Source organism: Pantherophis guttatus, chromosome 7 (assembly GCF_059756535.1).
Source record: "Pantherophis guttatus breed Tessera chromosome 7, ASM5975653v1, whole genome shotgun sequence".
NCBI classification, from domain to species: Eukaryota; Metazoa; Chordata; class Lepidosauria; order Squamata; family Colubridae; genus Pantherophis; species Pantherophis guttatus.
Window position 1 is genome coordinate 29,597,819 of NC_142069.1, and position 20,495 is coordinate 29,618,313.

At 41.4% G+C, this 20,495-nt stretch overlaps 1 protein-coding gene across 2 annotated transcripts; it reads left to right on the plus strand.

The window, feature by feature from the left end:
- The first annotated feature begins 777 nt into the window (after positions 1 to 777).
- Positions 778 to 19,928, plus strand: CDC42EP1 (CDC42 effector protein 1). 2 transcript variants are annotated; one of them, XM_060694553.2, is made up of 3 exons: positions 778 to 859; positions 8,082 to 9,085; positions 14,399 to 19,928. In XM_060694553.2, the coding sequence occupies exons 2-3, from the start codon at positions 8,668 to 8,670 to the stop codon at positions 15,271 to 15,273; spliced, it is 1,293 nt and encodes a 430-aa protein (XP_060550536.2). In that variant the 5' UTR covers positions 778 to 859; positions 8,082 to 8,667; the 3' UTR covers positions 15,274 to 19,928. The 2 variants fall into 2 exon arrangements, with proteins under 2 accessions (XP_060550536.2, XP_034259621.2); XM_034403730.3 differs by lacking the exon at positions 778 to 859 and adding an exon at positions 1,139 to 1,621.
- Positions 19,929 to 20,495: the final 567 nt, after the last annotated feature.

Genomic DNA, 20,495 nt, shown 5'->3' on the forward strand with positions numbered 1-20,495 from the left:
TCTGAAACTGTAGGTCCAGAGAGATGTGTGTGAGCACACAAGCATGCACACATACAAACACACTCCTAGCAAAATAACAGAATAACAGAGTTGAAAGAGCTCTTGGAGGTCTCCTAGTCCAGGGGTCAGCAACCTGCAGCTCCAGAGCCACATGCGGCTCTTTGAGCCCTCTACTGTGGCTCCCTGTCAGGTGATCCCACCATTGGCAGGCCCCGCCCCGCCCCTCGCCCTCCCATCCCCGTTACCCCTCGCCTGGTATGAGAAGGTAAGGGCGATGGCGGGGGATGGAGAAGCGGCCAGGGCAGAGACAGAGAGATACAGAGAGAGGGGGAGGGAGGGAGGGAGGAGAGAGAGAGAGATGTCAAAAGGATTGTGTGGTTCCCGGTGTTTTTTAAACAACTGGTTCTCTGCCCTAATGACCGTCTGGGTAGGCATGGTTGGGGGGGGGGGTGTCATGTGACTTGTGGAAGTGAGTGACATCGAGTTGGCCATGCCCACCCAGGTTTTGTGGCTCCTGGTGTTTTTTTTTCTGTGGGAAACGGGTCCAAATGGCTCTTTGAGTATTTAAGGTTGCAGACCCCTGTCCTAGTCCAACCTTCCCTCCCCCACCCACCCACCCTCAGGCCGGAGACCCTGTCTATGTGCTATGTTAAATTACAGCTCCTTAAATCAGGATGGAGCATTGTAACTCCACAGATATTGCTCAACTACAACACCTACGCTCCCTACTCCTTGGCCATATTGGATGGGACTCCTGGGAGCTGTTAGTTCAGCAGCATCTGGGAACCCACCGACAGCTGTCCCGCGCTACTGCGAATTTAGGATCGCACCGACTACAACGGCACTCTAACTGCTTCAGGTAAACAAAACGCACGCGGGGAATAAAGGCGTCCCTTCCTGATCCCTATTTGGCACTGCAAGAAGAGGGGCGATGAACCTGCAACGTACAGGATCAAACCTTGTAGTCACTTACTCGCTGTGTTAGATGTATTGGGGGGGGGGGAAGCTGTCAACCAACATCTAATAAACCAACTTTTTTTTTTTTCCTGATAAACCGAGGCGGGGGGGGGAGCTGAAAATGCCATCCTTCAATCTATTCCTGGAAGGAAAATATTCCCCACCTCAGCTTCTTAAAGAAGGACGCCCTCATTCGGAAAGAGAGGGGGGAGGAGGGGAAAGGGAAAGATGAAAGATCACGAGTTTCTGAATTTCCCTCGGCTGGACTTTTTGAAAGCCATTCCGTCTTCGCCGAACTTCAGTCTCTGTCGGCTCGGGATTGGTCAATCGGAGCTGAAGCTCCACCCACCCTCTTTCCAAATCCCTCTCCCGTGTCCGTCGCTTGACTCGGCTCCTTTATGTCCGCGGTGAAGGGACGGCGACGAGGAAAAGAAGAAGAAAAAAAGGCGGGGAGGGGGGGGACAGAGGCTACGATTGAGGGACTTTTAACGTCACTGGCATTAAGAGCCCCTCCGCTGGCTGCGGTGCTAAAAGAGAGTTTTCAGAACTCCTGTTTTCTCTCCGGCAAGTTTTCTTTCGGTGGGGGAAAGGAAAAAAAAAAGACTTAAGAAAACTCAGAAAGGCGACAATCTGTGTGGTTTCCTCTCCACCCCCTCCGGGACAGGTAAATTCTAAAGATTAGAATTTAAAGTTTTTATACACTCGGCAAGTCGTGGGTGAATTTTAGTACGTCGTGCGGAGGAGTGTGGGAAAGGGAGAGGAGGAGGGAAAAGAAATTATGGGGTAGGGCTGGAAAGGTTGAAGAAGACATTGAAAGAGATGAAGGTAATGATGGTGATGGAGATGGGACAAGGAAATTAAGGGGAAAAGGCAAACGGTCCCATACATACATACATACATACATACATACATACATACATACATAATGCCTTCACCATTTTGGCTTGGGAATTATAGGAGACGTAATTCACCCCATCTGGATGGGGTGTTTGGAGCCCTGAGGAATTGTAAGAAATGGAATGCAGAAAGAGAAGGAGAGGAAGGGTAGGAGAATGAGGAAAAAAGAAAAGGTAGTAAAATGGAGAAATGGTTTGAGTCCAAGACAGATGTACCATGTGGAACAGCCAGGAAAAAAAAAAGAGTAACTGCTAAAGTAGAAATTGTGGTGGGTGGGTGTGTGTGGGTGGGTGGGATTGGTGGGATTTTATATCATACGCTTGAAGGAATAGGACTCCTTAACTTTTTCAAGCATAAAACAGAATTTCTTTTTAACTGTGGAGTGTGATCATGTGAATAGAACTAAGTACAGTAGTACTTTAAGATGCCAGACTCAAACATGAGCCTGTCTGGAAAAAAAGAGTATTCTATGTGATCCATACACACACACACACACACACACACACACACACCAGAAACCTCTCATGTTTCTGCTGTGGCTTATGAGTCTAATTTCTTAGGCCTGGAAGCAACTAGAGATCTTCCAGATGTTGGTAGTTCCATTTCTAGACAGCATTTTAATTTAGTGTCTAACTAAATAGCTTATGTTTTAATTGCTGACTTGCTAGGGAAAATTAGCAAGAAAGCAATCCTTCCAGCAAATATTTTGGATTTCAACTCAAAACTGGAATAAAGCAGGATTAGTTCCTTTTTCGGACAATCCAGAGTTAGCTCTTTCCACTTTTTATATTCCTACCTTTAGGGGTGGCTTGGATTACAGATATCCCAATCAAAGAGCCATCTGGATCTTTTCCTTCCATTTTTGTTCATTTGTTTGCTAGAACTCTTTTTTCAAAGTAATGTTTCTGGTTGAGCCTTTGAACTTGTAAACTGAAATGCATTCTGGTGCTAACAGGCTGTTCATGTTTTGTGTAACTATGACCGTCTGGATAACAGACAGGAATTTCCTAAAATAAAAGAAGATGTTGATCATGTTTTCTAATTTCACTCCCAATTGTTTTACGGTTCTTATATCAAGGCAAGACAGGAATAAAACAAACCTGTTGTTCAAGAATGCCTTTTAACTTGGAGAAATTAAAATAACTTTGCCCAATTCATCACCCTCCATATATGTTATGTTTTTTCCCCTTCATCTGTGGCTGGGTTAAGTAGGCATGGTGAAGATCATTGTCTGTTATATCTGGGGGTGGGGATTTGAATTGGACAAGGTCAGTTTGGACACTTGCAAAAGCAATAAAAGAGATGTAAAACGAAAGTGCTATTTAGAGTCACATTTGAAAGTAAACAGCATTAGATTAAGTAGTGAAGTAAACAATCTTATGAGAAGAAAGGGAAGGAAGGAAGGGGAGGGAAGAAAGGAAGGAAGGAAGGAAGGAAGGAAGGAAGGAAGGAAGGAAGGAAGGAAGGAAGGAAGGACCCCAAGGTAATTCTGAAATCAGGCAGCACTTAAATCAAATTAATTAATTAAATTAAAAGATGGATGGAGAGACAGACAGACAGACAGACAGACAGACAGATGCCAATGCAGCCATTGTTTATCTGTAGTTGTACATAAACTTTCCTTAAACAAAAGAATAACTAGATGTTGGGTTCCTGATAAATTCAAAGGAATGGGAAGAACCTTTGTTGATTATGTTGCTCCAGGGGAGCCGAGTTCGGGAGAGTCCCTGCAGTAGCAACTTAGGCTGGTTGGCAGGAAAAACAAGGAAAGGAGGAGCAAAACCAAAGATGGATGATAAGGAGGCATGTAAAGCTGTGGCTTTTGGAAGAAGCCAACGTTCTTTAGCAAGAGCAGGCTGAGGTGGCTGCTGGCAACAGGGCAGCAAATCCAAAAGAAAGCAACACTTTTGAGTTTCTGAAAGTTGTGTTGGTTAAATAAGAGTTTGTGTCGAGAAACAGAAAATAATCTTCTGCTTGGCCTGTCACAGCTTTCGAGCAGATTCCACCTACAAGTACTTTCCTCTGCTCTTTTGTTTCCTTCTTCTCCACCCCTATCTCCTATCAGTATTTTCATGATGATATTAGCGAGATCTGCTAGGCTTCAGTGAAAGGAGGGTGATGGAGGGTAACTGAGATGAGATAGAGAAAAGTCACAATTGCCATGAATTGTTTAGAGAAGGACAAAAACAAACAAACACCACCATAGCTTTTCCTACTAGCATGGGCAAATTTTAATCTCCCTTCTAGGAAAGAAAATGGATAGTTTTGGGTACTTTTCAGTAAAATACAAGTCTGATACTGTTCAGCAGGATCCAACTAGAACAGATTTTCGTGATCCATGTAATAGATTGGTTATCTAGTATACCATTGTAGAGGTTCATATATTTAGCCTTGTTGTTTCCCTTATACTCATCAGAAGAAAGGAGGACCTGTGACATCATTACTGACAAGGGACACAAGGGATGCTACCTACATCTCTCTCTTTGTGTGACATGTCCTGCAAAAATGTGCTATTTGATTGGGTGTAGGGAACCACCATGGACATAACTTGGAGAAGGCATCCAAAAACACCTTTAGAACAACAACAGGTACAGAAACATGTGTTATGCCCAAGAGGTGGGAGAGTTATTAGAAAAAGATTCACATTGGCATCCCTCTGACTTCCTGCAGTATAAGAGAGAGGGTAGTCCCAAAGATGCTATTTCAAGAGGCAACTGGACTTTCTGGTTTTTCTTTGAAGACATTTAGTTTCTTCAGCTCTGAGCTGAAGAAGCTTCTTGGATGAGAAGTGAAATATCTTCAAAGAAAAACCAGAAAATCCAGTTGCCTCTTGAAAAAGCACCTTTGGGACAACCATGACCTGGATGACTGAGAATCTCCATAGACAAGAGGGAGGGTAGGGAAAACACAGGCATCTATACTTCTATTAGTATAGATTATCTCAATAAAGTATAGTTCTAGCTTTCCTGGAAGTCAGTTCCTGTTCTGTTCTACCTCATAGGGATGACATTGGGTCACAGAGCCCCCATCCCCAAATATGCATGGGGATGAAATCCAGCAAGATGTCCCAATTACTCCTATCGCTTATAATATGTATGCAATCCTTTTATTATGTTTTGATATGCATGTTTCCTCCTGGGGAGGAAAGCTATGGCAAGGTTAGACAGCATATAAAAAGCAGAGACATCACCCTGCCAACAAAAATGTGTATAGTCAAGGCTATGGTTTTCCCAGTTGCAATGTATGGCTGTGAAAGTTGGACCATAAGGAAGGCTGAACGCCAAAGAATTGAGACCTTTGAACTATGGTGCTGGAGAAGACTCCTGCGAGTCCCTTGGATTGCAAGGCAATCAAACCAGTCAGTCCTGGAGGAGATCAACCCTGACTGCTCTTTGGAAAGCCAGATCCTGAAGATGAAACTCAAATACTTTGGCCACTTAATGAGAAGGAAGGACTCACTGGAGAAGAGCCTAATGCTGGGAACAATTGAGGGCAAAAAAAGAAGGGGACAGCAGAGAACGAGGTGGCTGGTTGGAGTCACTGAAGCAGTCGGCGTGAGCTTAAATGGTCTCCGGGGGATGGTAGAGGACAGGAAGGCCTGGAGGAAGGTTGTCCATGGGGTCGTGATAACAACAAATGCCTGTTTCCATCAGCAGAGGGGACCATTACTTTCTTTCCTTTCTGTGTATAGGCTAAGATTACAGGCTGCTAAAACACTGAACTGCTTCTTTGCAACCCAATCACATTCCTCTTAAAAAGCAGTTAGTATGTGCCATAAATTCCAACTGAAGTTACTCAGTTTTTTTTAAAAAATTTGCCAGTTTCTAAACCTAGTAGATAAGACTAACCCTGAATGAACAAATAGAGAGGGGGAAAAAAGGGAAAAACACACAGAGCTGGGACACCACTTAGTGATTCAGTAGCTATTCCTGCTCTGCCTTTCTGGCCTTTCCAAGGTGAGCCACAACATAGAAAACAAAGGAGACATTTGAAGAGATTTCTGGATATAGTTAAGTCAGCACAATGGGGGAGAGAACATTTTCCACTGAGAAAAGTGTATAAAGAAGCATTTCATTAAGCCAGTACATTAATAATGTGCAAATGCTAGTAATATTTCAAATATCTGGCACTTTAAAATGTTGGATATTGAGCAAAAACAGATGCATGTGGGTTCAAGTACATGCCAGTCAGTGTGTAGTATTGTATAGACTTTGGTTCACCAAAGCAGTATCTATGCAGGATTGTTTCCATGTTCAAAGAGTTAGTTTGTAAAATAGCTTTCCTATCTGATGCTCTCCAGATGTGACATTATAATTCCAATATTCCAGCAACCAATTACACTTATGGAAACGCTGAACATAAGTCACAAAGTCCTAACTGCTTGAAAGGATTGGATCAACTATAAGCACATCTGGCCATGGCATCTTCATTATTGAAATCAGGAACAGGAAAGAAGACGTTTGCTTTCCTCAACCAGATGTCCTTGGATGTATTTAACTACAACTTTTGTAATATTTGGCTGATAATGGCAAATAGCATGATGGTGACTGTACCATTGAGGGGAATGGCAGGTGGCAGTGCTGGGTTCCGAAGTTAATCACGGTCAGATGTGGTTTGTACTGGAAGGGAAGACAACTAGGAAATCTCAGGATTTTTTGGGAAGACTGAGGATTTTTAAAATATTATTTCATTATTTATTTATTTAGTGAATTTATTTGCTACCCATCTCTTAATGAAATGACTCTGGGAGGCTTCCAGCATTAAACCATTAAAATCCTGACAAATATCTCTAAAATAATAAAAATAGAAATCCCAATCAAGATAAAATTGTAGTTAAAAGATGGAGAGGGAGGCAGAGGTGGGTTTCAGCAGGTTCTGACCAGTTCTGGAGAACAGGTAAATACCTCTGACTGGCCCCGCCCCCATCTGTTCTCTGCCTCCCGAGTCCCAGCTGATCGGGAGGAAATGGGGATTTTGCAATAACCTTCCCCTGGAGTGTGGAGGGAATGGAGATTTTGCAGTTTCCTTCCCCTGCCACGCCCACCAAGCCACGCCCACAGAACCGGTAGTAAAAAAATTTGAAACCCACCACTGGAGGGAGGGAACAGGATGCTCAGTGGGGTGGGGGGATTTGCCTCTTAATTCAACAACCACTGTTCCTCCGTTTGGGCCCAAAGCCATCTGGCAGAGCCAGGACTTCAGGCTCTTACAGAAGGTCAGATGGGTGGGAGCCAATCTCATCTTAGGTTCTAGGATGTTCCAAAGGGCAGGAACCACGGCAGAGAAGGCTCTTTTCCTGGACCCCACCAGCTGGAATTCCTTGACTGAAGGGGCTCACAGCATGCCTCCTCTGCTGGTGTGAATAGTGAGTTCCACTGAGGTGAGATAATTTCTCAAATAACCTGGATTCACACTATGCAGGCTTTTTAAAGGTAATATCCATCACCTTGAATTGTAGCCAGAAGCAGACCAGCAGCCAGTGCAGCTCGCACTGTGGTGTAACATGGGTCATCCTAGGGACCCCAAGAATTGCCCACACCGCCATACTCTGCACCAGTTGAAAATATGCACTGGGAGAGTATCCTGGGAGAAAAAACAAGAACAAACTGTTCGGTAAGAAAACGGCATGGGTTGGATATGTCTGTGAGTCATCAAACGTTGACTTTGACTTGATGGTATCTTAGCTATTTTACTTTGCCCCAGAACCCCATGTTAGGAAAGGATCCTCTTAAGTCACATATAGCTAGGATAGAGATCTGAGGTTCTGCAGAAAAAGAGTTGGGAAATTCTTGCAAGATGATGCATCCCCAGCCAATCATTTGCCTCTGACCTGGAGGGTACAGACATAGAGATATAGTATATTGCAGCAAATTCTGCCATCAGGCTCTATTTCAAGCTAACAATAATTCCAGCCAACATTACAGAGGAGGCAAAGAAGAAAGTCATTTCACCTATTAATATGTAATCTCTCTAGAATTGTTTGATCAACTGCACTGTGTGTTAAATACAAATATAAACGTTGCAGACAGAGATGCAAACCATCCCTGCCACCTGGTGGAGGACTCTAGAAGGAATCTGCTCAATGTACCATGTAGCTTTTCTCTACCTAACCTTGTGCGTTGTACTTCCATCACAGATTGTTACTAGGCAGTGTCCACTTTCAAATTCATTGTTTTAAAATAGTTTGAGAACTTCAACTATGACTTTGTCTCTTTTATCTTCTCTAGGATGCTGTGTGGCAACAATCCAGGCTCGGGACATGAGATGTGAGACTCCCACTGTGGCCCGTTACTTGCTGCCCCCATGGTTTTGCTGGTTCTTACAAAAGAAATTGAGAAATTGAGAAAGAGAGATGGTGGAAGACGAATCAGCTCGATAATATTGATTTTCCAGCTTTGCACACATTGAGTCAGACAAGTGCAAACACTGTTTTAATGACCATTGCTGTTCAAAAAGAGAAACCAGGATGCTTACCCAAACCTTCAAGAAACAAATCAGATAAGTAGGTACATGAAAACTCTGAAAGGTCACTATCAAATTGGACTGGGGAGAACAGTGCAAATTAGGCACATTGTCCTGGAAGAAACCCAGAAGTTCCACAATAGACCTATTTTTTTATTCTTTGTTAAATAGTCTAGAAGGAAGAAGAACAGCGAAAGAAAACATAAACAATGGGGGGTGCAGGTGTGTGACCATCCTTAAGTTACATCCGTATACTTCCAGTATACATCAACTGTATACCTCCGTATACATCAACCTTTTCTGAAGGACACATTGAATTTCTGGGTCGGGTTTTTGTCAACTGGCTAGGAAATGAGTCTTGGAAAGCTACCCGTGATTGGCTGGGTATCTGGCTCACACAGCAAACGTCGATTCAAAACAGAATTGACCTCGGACATGATCAGCCCACCACTGGGGGACTTTCGTCACACCATGCATGTGGGACGTGGTGGTGATGTCTTTGGAGACACTTCTTTCCTTAGGAACCATGGTGGAGAGGAAGTCAAACCCCACAATTTCTTTGCTCGGACATTGTGGCACGTGAGGAGGAGCCCGCTAAGGAACCGGGGAAGCCGAAACAGGGATCAGGGCTCATCTGCACCTCCCGCCATCTCACCCATCATCAAGAATGCTGTGTCACTGCCTCAGCTCAATCAGAGCCACTATGACAGCGATGATCTTGGTATAGCATTTGCCTTCAAGAAACCCCCAACAAGCTTCTCTGACTATGGTAGGTGGCTTCTAAGGTAACTCATTTGAGACAAATGGGTTATCTTGTTTTAGATATTAATTCTTTCTGTGCTTTGGTTTATTTAGATCAATGTTTCTCGACTTCGACAACTTTAAGATGGATGGACTTCAATTCCCAGAATCCCCTTGCCAGCATGGTTGGCTAGAGAATTCTGGAAGTTGAAGTCCACCCATCTTAAAGTTTCCAAGGTTGAGGTACACTGATTTAGATACATGACAAAAACATTTCATAAGCACACTCAAATAGACATTTCAATAATATTTTTAGAAGTCTATACTTTTTGGATTGACAAGTGCCATACTGCAGTATGTGTTTAAGGGAAGTCTATCACACATTATCTTACATTACAATTTCTACGATTCTCTGCTGCAGTAATTTTCTTTTCTTGGTCTCCCATTCTTTTCTTGAAAACAGATCTGCAATATGTGATTACCAAATCATTATTTTGAATAACATACTGGCTCTTAAGTCGTAGCATTGTCTTAGTACATATTCAAATGATATCTTTGAAGAGTTTCTCAGAGGCTTTGCAACAAGAAGTTCCTATAAGTATATAAGTCTTTTTTTTTTTTAAGTATAAAATAAAAGACTGAAAATGGAGGGTTTCTAGCAGGAAATCACAATGTGGCTCATAGCTTTCAGATGTCCTTTTTTTGGCCTTTCAGCCAAGTGCCAGCAGGCATCTGAGAGTGCTTTAAAGTTTCATCAAATTTTTTTGTCCAATGGTTCTTCTGCTACATATTTTCAAGTCTCCACCAATTTTATAAGTCATATGTTTCCAGAATGCACTTGGTATTTTCCTGGAATGATAACGATAAGACCAGAAATAGCTACATGTATTTTCTGGTTTACCCAACAATCCATAGACAGCAGGAGATTAGAAATGGGAAGTGTGGTTATAAATGGAAAGGAAAGGGAAGAGGTGGGGTCATCTCAAATTGCAACTATGCGTGAGATTGGTGAGTACAACCAAAATGAAGCAAGTATGTTGTGAAGAGTCTAGAAACTGCAAAAATAATATTGTTAGAGCAATCTTAACTTTTGCTGCAGAATAAACACTAGTACAGATGGTCTCACATGCCAATTATTTCTTAATGCTTAATATGTCTTCAGTATCCTTGTTTATCTATTTGCTAATAACTTTTATTTTTATCTATTACTATATTGTTTATTCTAAATCAAAATCTTACCATCTGCAGTTGAGTAAACTACATCGGTGGTACATAAGCAAAATAAACTTTGGAAGAGTTAACTTGATAAAAAAATAGAACAGAAATAATTTGGAGCAATAAGATCTACCTGGAGGGAGGGGGCTATAAGTTGATAACATAACCTTAAATTTTAAAAATGAACAGAATATAAAAATATATTGCTAAGCTCTAAATAACCAGCAACTAAGAATTTTGCATATGTTGTAGCAATCAGAATAAATTGATATGTTCAACATGACATGAGAAATGCCTACCTGTGTATACAAATTCTACATCAGGAAGTCAGAATCCCTAGAAAAGACGGGCCTTCCAACTGTCATATAGAAATACATGGCTACAACCAGCCTATGTACTATATAAGTCAGACATTTCTCTGTGTGTAGGCCACGTCAACTTATGGTGAATATAAACAGAAGGATAGGACAAAAACAGAAGATGTGATCTCTCCACTTATAAAAACGCACATCACATACCTCCTGATTATAGCTTTTTAGACTTGTCTGCAACTGCATATAGACATCAATGTTGCAAAGGGGTTGATGGATAAGTGTGGGTTGCAGAAGGTTGCAGACCGGCTGATGCGCATATTTCCCAAATCTCAACTATATGTTGTGTTGAGATGTGCATTCTGCAGGCTGATTGACTGATCCAACTTCCTGTTGGCTTTGTTATTTGAGCGTCCTCTAGCTAGAACATTCAAATTCACAGAAGTATAAATGCAACAGCTATGCAACTATCTCCGGACAGACAGACATGTATGTTCCCCAACATGCAGCGACACTGACATCTACTCCAGGCTAATGGCTCTAATGCTGTAAATGTATCTGATTAGCATCATCTCAAATGAGATGCTTTATTCCACTGATTTCACCTGAACCACATTGGAATCCTTTACAGCTGAAATTGGTGTAACAATAAAATACTTTGAATCAATAAATAGATCATGACTTTGACATTGTGCTTACAGAAGTCGGACATTTCATTACTGTAAACACAGAATTAACTCTGGGTCTATGCTAATACATGCAATGACGTGTATCTATTTGGAGAGTTGATAAAATATGTCAAAAGAAGAGTTATATAGAGCAGTGGGGAAAAATCATCATCAAAGGTATTTTTTGGTACACTTGTTTTGGAAGTTAAATCTTAATGAGCAAATGCAAAGAGACATGCATCAGTGGAAACATATCTAGGATCAGGTTATAAATCTGTGCTGTTTTGCGAGGTTTGAGTAGATATATATGTAAGATGTTGGAAAGATTAGTGCTGGAAACATGGCCCGTGTCCAGCAAGGGAATCTGTATTCAGTACAGAATGCCAAGCAAGCAGCTGATAGGAAAAAGAAGAATCTGTATGTAAAGGAAGGAATTTATGAAACAGGAATATTTGGATCACGAGAGGAAACCAGAATGAAGTAGAACAGATCTCCTCCGGTGTCAGATGCTAAACCTGAATGTTGCTCAGATGTTTCCAGACAATCTTCTGTGCACCCACCTAATCAACATAGGAAGAAGTCTAGTCCAATTCTGATCTCAACTCAAAACAGTGGAACACATTCAGGTTTTACGCTGTTTAATTGGCGGTTGCTTTCTTTACCTCCTGTGGTGTCTGCATCTGCAGTAGAAAACTGCAGCATTTGCACTGAGGTGGGACCAGGAGAGTCACTCTGAGCAACTGCAGCTGTACAGTTATCTTTACCCACATTGCCAGTCTAGCCTTGTCGTTCTTTCCCCGGCTTTCTTCAAAAGAGACACGAGACAATGCTGCCCTCTGTTGTACATGATGAATTGTGCAGTTGTTGCAATAATCACATTCCGCTTTCCAGCTTTTTACATTTTATCATCCCTCCTGTAAATTCCAGCTTCAAGAGCAAAGTGCAGAAAAGATAAGGTTAACCAATCATTTAAAGAGAAAACTAGTTCCCCATTCTTTCTGCTTTTATCCATTCGATCTTCAGAGTGTAATCAGACCTGCAGTTCCATTGCTCCCAATGTATTTGCTCCCTAAATAAGCATGACCAATATTTCATTGCCCAAGCCAGCTGGCTCTGATGCATAATTCATACTGCTGTTAGAATTACATGTTTAGCAGCAGGCAGGAGAATATTCACAGAAGATCTTGACTAAGGCAGTGCCTATGTACCTAAGGCATCTTTATTCCAAAGATGAGAATGATTGAAATGTGCCTTGGAAAATTAAGTAATCATACTGAACTATCGTAAGATCATTTATTATGCTTTTTAAATAAAAAGGCAGGGTGTAATATTTTAAAATAAAATAAAGAGTCGATGTGATGGAATGTGTATCTGGAGAAGAGTTTTGGCAGCACAGGGCTTTCCTCGGGAGGAGGCAGTAAATTCCATCAGAGGCCCAAATTAAGAGACTGCATAGTCCTGAGCTGGATGGGGAGGGAGGGAGAGGTTCAGGGTAGCCACACCCTAGAATCTCTCAGGATATATCTAGCAGGTTATAGCTTTAGTTTGGCAAGATTCTGTCCATTAAGTATAAGCAAATAAAGAATTGAATTTGATTGGATTTCGGTGTTTGGCTCTGGGTTTGGACTTGACAGTCGACTAGATCTGTCTTTATCAACAATCTCTTTTCTCCACAGAGGCCACCCCAGAGTTTTATAGGATGTTGATAGACTTCCTTGGTTCCTCCTGGCACATGTTTCTCTGGCAACTGATATTCAAAACATAATGCTTCCCACAATATAAATAATACACAGCCTTGAAGGCACCAGGTTTGGAAAGACTGCTCTATGAAGATAATCTAGCACTATTTATATTTAATGGAAGATCTGTCACCTTATCCATTTCATTCTTTCTGCCAATATATGACATACAGTAATTCTGATTAAGGATAGGAGGATAAATGAGCCAGAATGTCACAAAATAGTCTACTTTGCATCTTTTAGATACGAGAATTCCCATTGTTCAGGAATCATAATCAGAACTCGCACAGCAGGTTGAACAGGGTTAAAATTAAAATGAATAATAAATCATAGTTTCTGGTTCAATATGTTATGATATTCTGCCAATGGGTTAGCACTTTGTAATATCAGGCGCAGGGACATTCCAGAGGGAGGGGCAGCAAATGACATCATGTATGTGTTCATATCAACCCACAACGGCCATAACTTACAAACTGATGTTAAATGGCATATAACAGAACTATTTTTGAGATGATGTTAATATGCCTGATTATGGACCCCATGGGTTTATATATTTTTAAGAATATGTTCTGTCTTCAGTTTTAGTCTAGAAATAGAATACATATATCCCATGTGGAAATAGACACAAGACGTATGTCATAAAATGGGAAAACAGACCCAGAAATGTAATATAACACTCTAATTCTGAACCTGTTTCTACATATTTCCTTTACTGGCTCTGGGAGCCCACTGTTGAAAGATGGCTACTAGGTTAACTCAGGGATGAAAAATTTGCTCTTGGCACCAAGCACAGTTCATTAGAAACAGCTCACAATCCCCTGAGCTGTGACTAATTTGCATATTTTAGCTGTATGCTATTAACACAAATGTGCATGAGGTGGCAAATGTGAATCAATGTTAGTCTGACATGGTGCACTCACTCCACAATAGTCTTATCCTGAAATGGTAATCTCTTGCAGAGAAGCGTTGACTAAGCACTAAGAGGAAGAAATAACTCACCTCTCTACCTTGCTCTCTCATCTCCTCCCCCTCCACCCAAAAAAACCTCCACATTTGTGGGCTTAAAGAAAAAAAGAACCATTTTGAAATCTGATCCTAGAAATCCCAGGTACAGTCAAATATATATGATTGGTTTTCATTTCCTTGATTATTTTGTTTTGCCTTTAATCCATTTGCTGTCACATTGTCAACCTTTTGTCCAGAAATTTGCAACATGAAAGCTGCAGTTATGAATAGGGTACATGTAGAACCTCTAGTTTCCCTAGAATTGGGAAATAACCCCGACCTGTCCTCATATTTCACATTCCACAAATATAGAATTGTCACCTTCTGCTATAACAGTTAATGCAGAGAAGTAGTTTTCTATTTTTTTCTTCTTCTTCTCATTATTGATTTCTTGGCCTTTCAGGATTAGAATCTGGATTCTGCACCATTCCACGTGTTCCCCGATCTGAGAAGCCTCCCGAGAGCTGCCATCCTGCTGAGTCGGCATTGCAGCGTTCAGATTCCTTGCTGTCTTTCCGCCTGGACCTTGGCCCCTCTCTCATGAGCGAACTTCTTCATGTCATCAGCTTCTCAGGAAGCAACAGCTCTGACTGCAAGGAAAAGAAAGAATGCGAAGAGAGTAAACCCCCAAGCAGCAGCGAGCCTCACCCTTCCCTTCACATCAAGAGCAACTGGTCAGAGGATTCACTACCTGGGAAGTCAGAATCTCATCATGGTAATGGTGAAGAAAGCCAAAACGTATCAAGCCTTTTGGATTACTCCAAGCTTAGATCACCCTTGGGACATTTGGCCTATGCCAATGGAGATTCTCATTCTATAGAGATGTCTGAGGAAGGATCTCCCTGTTTGAGAAGCCGGAGTTCTAGTTCTGAACTGGAGGCAGTGCCAGAAGAGACCTATTGGCAAAAAGGGTACCACAAGGACTGTAATATGGAAGCAAGAGAATTCAACCATGCTGCCCGTGTCTTAGCATGCCATTATGGGGCAGGAAGCACCTACTGCAGTCCATCTCCCCAAGAAGATCCAAGGAGACAAGCCTCATGGGAAAGCCCAATTACCAACTCATGGCACTTGAAAGTAGGTGCACCTGAGCAACAGGAATATTCTACCAGGTGGCGACAAAGAGGAGAAAATGAGGAGGAGGAAGAGGAGGAGGAAGAAGAAGAGGAGGAGGACCACAACAAGTCTGACAGTGATGAAGAAACCATTGTTAGAGAGGGACACAGTGATTCCTTTGAATACGTTGATGAAGAGGATGATGATGAAGTTAAGGTTTGAACGGACATGTATATGTTCTCTTGTGGGCTCTTAGGAGATATCAGAGCAAAATGAAACAATGTAAAGCTATCTGGCATTCTGGATAGGTGCAGATTAACAAGGTTAGCTTTCTTTCCAGATGACTACTGTATGTCAGTGCTTCCTAAACTGGTGTTTTCGGGCACCAGTTTGAATTCCCATAGAGTAATAAATTCTATCACACATACAGAGTGCCAGGCTAGGAAAGGCAGATGGAGGACAGAACTCATTTCGCTACCTTGGTCTCTCTCCTCCTCCCTGTTTTGTGGGTTTACAAAAAGAAATAGAAAAAAGGAAGAATTTAGAGCAAACAAAAAAGTATTAGTTGCTGTTTTGTGGCAGCTGACAGTTAGAGATGTTTATGACTTCACAAGCTCCTTCCTTCCCACTGGCTGATAGATTTCATCATGACAGATTATACCATTATTTTTCCATTCCCTAGAAATAAAAACATTTATACTTAAGAATAGAGACCACTGAGACCTTTCATATATCTATCAAATAACCTGATTTTTCCTGATTTTTCTATCAGGAAAAATGCCACTTAAAAAAGAACAGTCTAGAAAAGGGAAGAGAAACCGTACCTCCATTGGGACAATATTCTCCTAACAGCCTTGTGCTGAAAATAAAGATCAACTCAACTGTTTTTCCAATCCAAGATACTGGAACACCAGCGAGGCAGGATGGTTCCTCTCCTCTTTTTACAAGAAACACTAAATTTGGATTGGATCTGAAATCAGTTCCTCAGCACACTGTCCATTTTTCCTGCACCAGAACTCTGATCGAGATGGGATTATTTGTTGTTTATTATACACCCTCAGAAGGAAATGTAATCCAAGTCTTCCAACTGATATCATTCCAGGGAATCTGTATGTTAAGCTTGTTGTTTTTTTTATATACTTCCAGAGAGTGCACAGAATTCAATTTATGTTAAGGATCTAGTTTACTGACATGAAGGGCTGAAATATAACTTTCCATCCTGTATCTCCTAATTCAGGCATTGGCAATGCAAAAACCTAAGAAACAATTTGTTTCTAGCCCTTACAGCTTTGCATAGCTACTGCAGCAGCTTATCCACAGTGCTTGTTCAGGAAGAAAAGGAAAATTATTTCTCAAGGTAAAATCAGATTCTGAAACAGGGCTGCTTTTCATGCTTCCATGTTCCAAGAGGACAGTTTACACGTTGTCTTTGGAAGCCTTCCAGGTATAGCCCCTGGATTTGCTGCTAGTGCCATATACAAGGCTGTTGCTTAGCTGAGAAAGAGGCCGAGTACAGCACAATCCCTGCCATGATTCCATTTTACAATTATGATATATAGCGTGGCTTAAACAGGGAGGACAGCATGCATAAAGTCACCCTTGTGCAATTCCCTTTTCATTTAAACCTCATGTGTTTGCCGCCCTGCACAACTGCATACTCTTGGAAGCAACTCTTCTCCATACCAGGGAAAGACGTTCAATGAAGTCTAAAAATGCAGCCTTGCATGTCTTTGGCCACGTACTCTACCAACATACTTCTGCCCACTGGTAGAAATAATTTTCATTGGTTAGGCAATACTCCCCCTTCCCCCTTTGTCTCAAAGACCATTCAGACAACCATAAATTATATACCCTCCTTAAGAGAAGCAGTATCTTTGAAAGTATCCTTGAGGGGAAGATCAGACTGCTTAATCTGAAAGTATCTCGGTATGTACTTTATTCTCACAGCAACAGTTGACCACCCCCAAAAGGAGAAAAAAATGGGTAAAAAATTTCTCTCTGGCTAATTATAGCAATGACCATTTTTTGCACAGAGATTTTTGGAAGCATTGCTAGTTGAGATAAGTCAGTCTGAATCATGTCTTTGTGCTCATGTTGGCTGGGAAAGAAGGGTTGTCTTGTCCTAGACATGGAAGAACATGAGAATTAGGCTCCTCACTCCCCCTTCCCCTACATATTTTCAGAAGATACTCATACATTGCCCTCTTCCAGCTCCCACCCATCTGCCTGCATTTTTCCCTGACCAAATCACTCTCTCAAGGAACTATTCTGCTGAGAAACCAAAGGGGAAGAAGTGGATGTCATACATCAAACTCTTCAGCGGATTAGCAGCTATGAAAAAGAAATGTTGCCAAAGGATCTAACATGCGTGACAGTTTTAACATTCCTCCTTCCCTCAAAAAGGTTCCCTGAAGTTGTTCGTTTGGGTTGGTTTTAGCTAAGCAAACCAAAGCAATCATAGTAAATGGAGATTCAAACCTCCATGATAATTGATAATTAAGATAAGGTGATAATTAAGATTTTTTTTCCTTCTTTACCAATGTCTGTATTACCGGTAGGGTATCTTTTTGCAGCCAAAGACTGTAGCTACTTGGGGATAATTGAGGGGGCACATAGACAAGGGTAAAGAAATAATTAGTGGGATCCAAACCCCCAAAAAGATATATACATTTATTCTGTCTCTGACACTCATTGCCAGTTTTTGGTTTACTTGCTAACACCTTTCCCACTGTCTTCCAAGTAACAGGCCATAGATAAAGGAATATCTCTGTTAACCAGAGGTTTGAACAAAACCCTTACATCAAGCGTGTCAAACGTGCATCGTCACGGCAGTGTCACATGACATATTGGGACTTTTTTCCCCTTCACTAAACCGGGCGTGGGTGTGGCCAGTGCATGATGCATCCAGCCCGCAAATTTGACAGCCCTGACTTACACCCTGTGATAGGAATACAAACTACCTACCTCGGTTATAAAGTCTTTGTGCAAGGGGGTCAAACTCAATTTCATTGAGGGCTGCATCAGGGTTGTGTTTGACCTCGGGGGGCTGGGGTGAGCGTGGCCGGGGTGAGTGTGACCAGCTTGACATCACTCGTGTCAGGGGCGCCTTTGGTGGCCCAAGCACTCTGCCAGTGAAAACAGGCTCCCAAGCTCCGTTTTTGGCTACAATGGCCTCCCGCAACCCTCTGCCAGTGAAAATGGAGCTCAGGAGGGCCGCACGTGGCCCTCCAGAGCTCCATTTTCACTGGCAGAGGCACCACGGGCCAGTCCTTTGCTGTTTCTAGGGTGGCCCTGTGGGCCAGATTTAACTACCCTCTGGGCCAAATCCAGCCCCCAGGCCTTGAGTTTGACACCTCTGTCCTAGTTTTAGGTAACCCTCATTTAGCAATCCCAACAATTCACAGTTGCAACAGTAATGAAAAAGAAACAGTTGTGACCAATCTTCCCATTAATGACCTTTGCGGGTCTATAAAGCAAAAGAAAGCTGAAGTAAAATCATAGACACCATCAGGGATTCACTTAATGACCATTTCATTTAACAACTGTGGTTGTTAAGCGAGTATTACTCTGTATAGAACTCTATTCTTCAGAACCATTTTATTCCATAGTCCTGTCTTGTGAGGTATACTATTTATATATTCTGGCATTTTTTCAGGAATTTGAATGAGTAAAAGTGCTTTTCTACAGGCTTATTCTTGGCTTGTCTTCCTGAGATTTGGAATCACTGGAGCATTAGATGACAGTCTCCAACTACATATGGGGTGCCCTCTGACAACATGGATTCTTTGGAATGAACAAGTTCTTTCCCTATTCACAGAATAATTTTTTTTCCTATTTTTTTTTTCCTTGTGGCAAGCAGAGATGTCTGGGAGATGAGGTCACCAAAATGTCCCTCACAGCATCGTGATTGTTCACAAGTTGGCAGCAGCTGGAGGAAGCCTAATCCTGCAGTAAGCTGTACGTGGCAGGAGGAGGGAGAAAAAGCAGGACGAAAGAGAATATAGTCAATAGGCAGTATGTGGCGACATCCAGCTAACTGATTTTCTGTGGTGGATGGCTTATAACAGGCTCACTTCAACCACATTGCCTAAGCAACAGAAAGGATTGTAAGCATCTTTAAACAACACATCACTAGTGATTTGGCATTTAGCTGGTATTCCTGATGGCTAGAGATGGATTTTAGGAAGGGTTGGCTTAAACACTGAACAAGGTGGGATGTTAAGTACTTCTTTGCAAACAAGTGCACATTTTTTTAATAAAAATCAATTGGCTATATAGAGAGCTAAGCCATAGGCTTATCTAGTACTGATATTTTCACTGGCTAACATTGATTCAACAGGCGCTTTTCACAGCCCTATCTGGAAAGATTGAGAATTGAAACTGGAAATCTAGTATATAAAGCTGATTGCATCCCACAAAATAATACTATTAATAGAAGCTTTTTCTCCCTATATATAAAGGAGGTTCCCCTTCCCCAGTCACTGTTATTTCAGTGATTTTCACACGAATAAATATCAACAGCTGCTTGTGATTTTTTTTAAAGTGTGCATTTTAAACCATTAGAGAACATTTCACTGAGGCAGCCTTCGGCGGCGCCATCTTGAAGATTCTGCAAATGCAGATGGTATTGAACATTATGTCTAGCATGACCCTAACAGCTTGAAAATCTGTAGAAAAAATACCATATTTATATTGCTTGCCCATTTTTCCAATGCTACCCTCAGCAATTTGGAAATCTTAGCAAACATCCTTCTGTCTGCTCTGGGTTATCTGATCAGCTTCCAAGTTCAGATTCCGTCCTTTTCTTCTATATATTCCTGGCACTTGTTACCGTTCTTACTATCACAATTTTTATATGTAAATCTGTATATATAGACTTTTTGGTGTCCTTGTGGTTCTTTGGATTTCAACTTCCAAGTATATTCCAATTCCCCTGAGGCAGCTTTAGGAGTCAAGAATACACAAGCTTGTACTAGCCCACACTTATTTGTGCCATTTACATTTTGCTTCTCAACAACTCAATATAATTTTTCTATAGAATAAAAACATTCTGTTTGGGTTGAGATGAAAGCATGACTAATCACTGTACCAGGCTCCTAAGAAGAACCTCATCTAATCAAGAAGCATGTTATTATAACTCTGACTAATCCTTGATACATCAGAAAGTTTAGTAATGCAAATAATCAAAGGAAGGATTCTTTTTTTCTGCAAACACATAGAATTCCTTCTAGTTATTTTTCTTTAACAAATCCAAGTTACTAATGCATTTGTCTGAAAGTCCTCACATAAGCTCACATTTGACAAAAAATGTATCACATGAATCAAACAAGTCCAAAGCAATCATAATCCCATTTTGATTCAACACCATTGCAATTTACAAAGGGTTCAATGCCCTATCATTAATGCTGTTGTTTTTTAATTTTGAAGAAATATCCTATGTCCAC

Excerpts from the sequence above, each read along its gene's own strand:
- CDC42EP1 (XM_060694553.2), top strand. The coding sequence starts at position 8,668 with ATGAGTCTTGGAAAGCTACCCGTGATTGGCTGGGTATCTGGCTCACAC. Across the intron at positions 9,086-14,398 it reads AACAAGCTTCTCTGACTATG|GATTAGAATCTGGATTCTGC; the intron begins GTAGGTGGCTTC and ends TTGGCCTTTCAG.